At 46.7% G+C, this 7336-nt stretch overlaps 1 protein-coding gene across 1 annotated transcript; it reads left to right on the plus strand.

The window, feature by feature from the left end:
- The first annotated feature begins 1268 nt into the window (after window positions 1–1268).
- Window positions 1269–5062, plus strand: LOC310785187 (cbp/p300-interacting transactivator 3-like). The gene is made up of 2 exons (XM_083646178.1): window positions 1269–1394; window positions 3577–5062. The coding sequence occupies exon 2, from the start codon at window positions 3600–3602 to the stop codon at window positions 4356–4358; it is 759 nt and encodes a 252-aa protein (XP_083502304.1). The 5' UTR covers window positions 1269–1394; window positions 3577–3599; the 3' UTR covers window positions 4359–5062.
- Window positions 5063–7336: the final 2274 nt, after the last annotated feature.

Genomic DNA, 7336 nt, shown 5'->3' on the forward strand with positions numbered 1-7336 from the left:
GGATCATCCATGTGATAAGATTTTCACTTTTAGATATTTTAATGCAGTATGTATGTATATATGAAACCCATGACCAAAATAGTCATAGTCTGTAATTGTGGGATAGAATGATAGTGAAAATAAATGATTCCACTTTTTTGCTGGGGACCCCTTGGAACCGCCTCAAGGACGCCTGGGGGTCCCTGGACCCCAGAACCACTTGCTTTAGAGCAGCGTTTCTCAACTGGTGGGTCGCAACCTTTGGGTCGCGGGGCCGTTTTGATTGGGTCACGGACATTGGCCAATTTTTTTTTTTTTTTTTTTTTTTTTTCATATTTCATTTGAGTTAAATTCAGATTATTGAAACTGGATTAGCCTGACCAGTTTTACTTGTTTAACAAGCTGAAGCATATGCTCTGCCTGTAATTCAAGAGAAGTCTGCCTTTTCATTTCATATTTAATTTGAGTTCAATTCAGATGATTGAAACTGGATTAGCATGGCCCCAGTTTAATTAAAAGTTATGACCAGTTTAACTAAAAAGCATATAGCCTGCCTGTGATTCCTTTTTATTTCATATTAGTTAAATTCAGACTATTGAAACTGGATTAGCATGACCAGGTTAACTTGTTTTATTATTATTATTATGATTATTAACTTGTTTAAAAACATATAGGCATGTAATTCAAGATAAGTCTGCCTTTTAGTAGTGGTTCTCAAAGTGGGGTCCGCCGGGGACCCCCCAGGGGTCCTTGAGGGGGTTCCCGGGGTCCCCAGCAAAAAAAGGCATTATTTGAACTATAATTCCATCCATAAGCATAAGTAACACACTGACAGAATATGTGACTATTTTGGTCATGGGTTTCATACACTTTTTGGAACAAAACATCTAAAAGCAACAATCTTATCAGATGGGGGGTCCGTCCGGGGTCTAATTTGTGAGTTTTAGGGGTCCTTAACATGGGAAAGTTTGAGAACCACTGCATAGAGAACCTTTAGCCTACATGTTGGAGAAGCAGTAGCAGTCTCATACAGCCTGCAGCCTGCACTGCAGTTTGGCCTGTGCTGCTCCAGTGGATCAGTGGAGGTGGTTAGTTACTGAATTTCTCTTTGCACAGTGATTAAGAGGGAAGGACCAATGGCAACAAAGGAGACAGAGGAGCGGACTGTAGCTCCACCTCTCTCTCTCTCTGTCCCTCTCTCTTTCTCTCTCTCCCTCTCCCTCCCCTGCTTTATAGATGTATATAATCCCGGAGTTGACCCAGAAAACAAACTCCTCTGACTTGCCGAGGACGCCGCAGAGTTTTGATCCGCTGCTGGGCTGCATGTAGCCGGGGAGCATCAGCTGGAAGAGCCCGCGGTGTCCTGATCCAGCTCCAACTTCTCTCAACAACGGATTATAAATAAGTAAATTCGGGTAGGTGTCGTCTTCTGTTTCTCATTTTAGCAAGCAAAGTAACGCTATAGGCATTGGGAGCGTTCCCACTGCTATGTCTGTGTACTTTTCCTTTACATGATTTAGGGCTGATCTAATACGTTATACAGGCAGCGACGCATATGCGAGAAAGAAATGTAATGTAATTTTCACCTTGGCACTTTTGTTGACTCCAGGCGTTATTGCCTAGTCTGTTTTATCGCGTCAAATTATGCAAAACAGCCCCATAGGCTGCACGGCGAGGATATAATAAATATAGGTTTGTAATAATAACGCCATATTATGATTCTTCTCCTACAATGTGTTGAATCCTAAAGCATTATATATGATAGGGTATCGGCCTAATTGTAACACAACAGCAGAATATTAAAGGGTGTTTTAGGCTAAATAGTGTCGCTGCTTTTTATTTTTAATCGTAAAAAATGTTTGGATGTTTGAATTGATAGTAGCCTACAAGCGGCCAGGGGGCAGCGGAGTTCATTTTAGGGGGAAAGGGAAAACAGAATACCCCCGGAATGCCTTTGTTGTCCAAGTCGGACAGAGCCAGAGAAGCAGGCAGACGTTCGTTCGTTCGTTCGTTCATTCATTCATTCATTGCTCGCTCGTTGTTCTCGATGTGTTTAGCCTATATCATTCCGTTTAGATCGCTATAATTCAACTCGCAGCAGGTCTCACGTTGACAGCAAATTTGCTTTGTAATTTGCCATCATCTATGCTATGGGGTCGTGTATGGGGAGAAGCTGTTGTATGATTGTGTGTTTGAATGAGGAAAGGTGTGTGGCAAAGCGCAGCGCTCCGCTGCTTTGCGTCCTTTTTGGACAAGGGTAAAAGGCTGTGCGCCTCGCCAGCGTCATTTGCAGCGGAGTGGTGCTTCTCTCATGATGGTGTAGCCTAATTTCGGACATTTTACATTTGGGATAGGCCACTAATATGTGTGTCATGAAACCATCCGAATAATACAAGAAAAAAAGACTGTGGAGGAGAGAACAGATCCGAGACACCATAGCCATGGCTACTTCTCGGGAGAGGTGACAGCCAGGAAAGTGGAAGGTCTCATAGACATGTTCATTGATTGTCTCAAATTGTGCTTGTTGGAAACCTGTTCAGAGTCAGACTGTAAAATTGTGGTCCGGGGGACCACACTGTATTAAGGGTTTTCCATAAGCGCCAGCTGTCAGCCGGATGACCGGACATGAAAACATGGCAACTATATCGTACTGTCACAATAACTGCAGTATTGCAATAGCGTGCTATGGACAAGCCAACCGCCACTACCGTGCTGTGTTCACACGGCAAACTCCGATTCAACCCGGGATGCCGAGTGAAACAAATGTTCGTTCAAATGACAAGCACACGGAGCTGACACGTGTTGTGAAAATGTCGAGTAAGAAGAAACTACACATTCTACCCTATTGTCAACCCAATGTATTAGAATGTGTTAAAGTGAATTCCACTTCGTTGTTTCTACGAAGTAGCTCTGCGCCCGTTATGAGCGAAGCTAGGCTCCTGTGTTTCTGCCTCAGTCTCCACCATGTTGACTCTTCCTGACAATGTTAATGTGTTGAATCCCAAAGCATTTGGCAATCATTTGGTACGGCTGATGCCAGTTTTCTCTCTTTGCTTGTCATCCAGAGAGAGGTCTAATGATCACAGTGCTTCCCAAACACAGTGTAGCCCCCCTCCCTCCACTGCGAGCGGGTTATACTGATATGCAAATTGGCATGTGACGTCAGTTATCCCCCCCGGCTGGCTACTATCTTCACCCAGATGGACATTGTATGCACTAGTGGAAAGCATCAGATTCTGTGACCTAGCACTAGCAGTGTTTTCTTTGGTTGGTTATGTGTTTCGGCATCAGGAGTGAGAGGGTTGGGATCAGGGTAGGAATATCAGGGCAGGTCAGATCATCTGATGGGTCACCAAATATACAGTGTGTCACTGAAATGTGTGAGCGCAGAGGCTACAGTACAGCACAGTGTGGTCACTCATTCTGACAGCTGCTGTCACAAACGGTGAACTCATTGATTCTTTCCCCCGTGAGAAGCACAATGCGCTCACACATCTCCGTGGTCACACATTTCGATGCAACAAAGAAACTTGCCCCCCCCCCCCCCACTGATTGGTGAGTGTGAACTAACAGGCGCATGTTTTCGCCCCCGCGCAGGCCCGGCAGAACCAGCACCCAACATGGCCGAACACATGATGATGCCCATGAGCCACGCCGGCTTCAGGATGGCCATGAACGGGCCTCCGCAGCAGCAGCAGCAGCAGCAGCAGCACAGCGGCCAGCCCGGCCTGCGCGCCCTGCCCAACGGCCAGGTCATGCACTACGCCCGCAACCCCCAGACCAACATGGAGGCGGCCATGCGGCAGAGAATGGTGGGCCCCGGGGGAGGGATGGCCGGCCAGGTGAACGGAGGAGCTCCCATGGCCAGCCACCACCACCCCCACCACCACCAGATGATGTCCGGGAACATGATGTACAACGGCCAGCCGCAGCAGCAGCAGCAGCACCACCACATGCACCCCCAGCAGCAGCAGCAGCAGCAGCACCCCCAGCAGCAGCAGCAGCAGCATGGGCAGCAGTACCTCCCGGGAGGCCTCACCTCCCAGCAGCTGATGGCCAGCATGCACCTGCAGAAACTCAACACGCAGTACCACGGACACCCGCTGGCCTCCGCCAACGGCCACCACCTGGCCAACGGCGCGCAGTACCGGGTGGGACCCCACGGCCAGCTCTCGGGCATGCAGCACATGGGCGGCCCGTTGCAGGGTCTCAACGGCATGGACATGGACCTGATCGACGAGGAGGTGCTGACGTCGCTCGTGCTGGAGCTCGGGCTGGATCGCATCCAGGAGCTGCCCGAGCTCTTCCTGGGACAGAACGAGTTTGACTTCTTATCGGACTTTGTGTGCAAACAGCAGCCGAGCACGGTTAGCTGTTAGCACGGTTAGCTGTTGAGCAAAAAGTGAAGCCGGGAAAGAAGAACAGCGCTGGTTGGTTTAGGCCTGTTTGGACTGGACAGCCGCCCCAAAGAATGACTTGAGTGGCCACAGTAGCACAGCGAGAGGAGACAATCTCTCTGTTCTGTTTGGGTGTTTGTGTGTCTGTGTATTTGACAGTGTCTAGTGGGCCTTCACACGGGCCTGCCTGTGAGTTTGTGAAGAATTTCTAATGACAAAAAAGAGAGAGAGAGAGAGAGAGAGAGCACCACGTTTCTGCTCATTGAGCTGATGCCAATAAGATCGCTGGTCTTTGGGACGGGCTCTGTCTTTCCCCATCTGGCCCTCAGCACATGTGCCTGCGGTGCCAAGGCTTTGGGATGATTGTAAACTTACAACCTGAAAAGACTATCCAGCTGGGTCTGCTAGATGCCACGGCATCTTCTCTCAATGTGTTTTCTCTCTGATGACACATTCAACTAGTAGCAGACATTTGACCAATTAAATTGATAAGTGGTGGTGGTCGTCTGGACGAAGGGATCTCAGAGAGATAGGTAAACTCTGTGTATTGAAGGCTGGCTCTTCAAAACGGATTCGGAAGGTCCCTACAAACCTTGGGATATTGATTTTCATTGATTTTCTTTTTTTTTAGTGTCCAGTGTCATTTACCTGACTCAGATGAAATCTATCTGTCATTATTCAATGTAGACGGCTCATGTGAATAGACACATAGTCCACTACGCCTGTGTTTCCTCCTGCTACTGAATTAACTGTGATTGAACCATCGCTTAGAGTGTCGGCTAAACGCAACGTTTATCCTCAGAATATCGCTCTGAAAGGCCACTGTTCACACGTTCAAGAAACGCCTGAGTCACTGCTTACTACAGCAGCAATTTGTCTCCATGGGAGAAGGGAGGGGGAGGGGCAAAGTACTATTTAAGGAACAAGATAACTGTGGACTGTTTAAGTGTGTGTGTGTGTGTGTATATATATGTGTGTATATATGTATATATATATATATATATATATATATATACACACACACTTAAACAGAAACGTCAACATCCGCTTTTGATGGACGCTTTCTTTGTTTGGCTTGTCTTGACCTCTGGAGCTGTCTGCCATATATGTATATACGGTATATATATATATATATATATATATATATATATATATATATATATATACGGTATATATATATTGTTTGGCTTGTCTTGACCTCTGGTATATATATATATATATATATATATATATATATATATATATATATATATATACCGTATATACATACATATATATATATACCAGAGGTCAAGACAAGCCAAACAAAGAAAGCGTCCATCAAAAGCGGATGTTGAGTCATAATATGGTGACAGAGGAATATACTGTACATCCATGCTAGGCCTGGGTATCGGTACTCAATACTGTCAAGGTATCGACCGAAGCCAACCCAGTACCGTATTGAAACTTCTCCAGTCAAACGGTACCTGCATGCAATCCTTTTTGAAGTCAACCCATACAGTCTGTGGTGGTGAAGTCTACAACCCATACAGTCTGTGGTGGTGAAGTCTACAACCCATACAGTCTGTGGTGGTGAAGTCTACAACCCATACAGTCTGTGGTGGTGAAGTCTACAGCCCATACAGTCTGTGGTGGTGAAGTCTACAGCCCATACAGTCTGTGGTGGTGAAGTCACCACTCTATTGCTATGGGTAGAACTTGAAGGTTACTGGTCTTGGTACTGGCATCTAGTCCACACAGGGCAGGGCAAAGCAGAGGTCTTGGTTTGGTTTGTCCACATTGTGTGGACACAGCGCTCAGCAGCACGGTGTTGAATCGTTCTTTAAAGCTGGGACATTGATTTCATTACGGCAGGATGACCAACAGAGCAGCACCGCCGTGCAAAGTTGTTGTTTTCTCCAATCTCCATAGATGAGCTTACTCCGCTGGTTTCCTGGTGATTAGATTTTTAAAATTACATGTCCACACACGCTTGTCTTAATTGAGGTCAGCTCGCGCACTCTCCAACCACTTCATAATTATAAAACGGACATGTTCCGTGGTGCATTTTTCTTTTCTTTCTTTCTTTTTTTTTTCTTTTTTTTGCGCAGTTGGTAATTAGGTTTTTGTCAAGGTTGCTGCGTTGCTGCTGCAGGCTGGCTGGCTGGCTGGCTGGCTTGAGGGAGAGCTGGACAACTTCCTGCAGTTGTAATGCTATTTGCGGAGCTGTCAGGGGGGGCCGGAGGCCGCGCGGCCAAGCTAGCTGGTGCACTGTGTTAATCTGTTCCAATACCACTCGGCCGGTCCCTCTCCCTCTCCCTCTGGAGCTCTGCCATCTCTTAAGCACCTCAAACAATGGGCTACCGGAACACACTCGCGTTGTAACGGCAGAGAAACCCGCCAGCTTGTTTCCCCACTCGGCTTTTGACTTTCTGCCTGCCACACTGCAGTCGGAAAACAATGCAACAGCCTCAGATGATTTAAGTCAATGGTTCTCAACTGGTTGGGTCGGGACCCCAAAAGTGGGTCGCGGGGCCGTTTCGAGCGGGTCGTGGATGTGTGCATGAAACAGAAAGTTCTTCTACTCCTTGAGGATGCCGGTGTCCACAGCCAACATTGCTGTCTTTCAGAGTTGCTGTATTTGTAGAAGGCTCATTTTTAAAGCCAGATATGGTCTCCTCTGGAACTAGAAGGCCTAAGACATCCATTGGTACCAAACATGTCACGCTAGCTGCGAGCATCACCAGTTTAAACTTGTTTAAAAAACATATAGGCCTAAAACAAAATCTGAAATTTGGGTCGCGACTCAATGACTAAGGGCAAATGTGGGTCATGAGGCTAGACCAGTTGAGAACCACTGATTTAAGTTACACGCTAAAATCTAAACACATCTTCTGGCCTTGGTGAGATAGTGGCCTCTGATTCCTGCTATATCATTAAGCGCAGCCTTCCTGTGTATTGTATCTTCGTACTGTAGACTA

This window comes from Poromitra crassiceps, assembly GCF_964638095.1.
Source record: "Poromitra crassiceps genome assembly, chromosome: 11".
Lineage (NCBI taxonomy): Eukaryota > Metazoa > Chordata > Actinopteri > Beryciformes > Melamphaidae > Poromitra > Poromitra crassiceps.

Bases quoted from the DNA above. Each gene is read 5' to 3' on its own strand.
- LOC310785187 (XM_083646178.1), top strand. From the start codon at position 3,600: ATGGCCGAACACATGATGATGCCCATGAGCCACGCCGGCTTCAGGATG.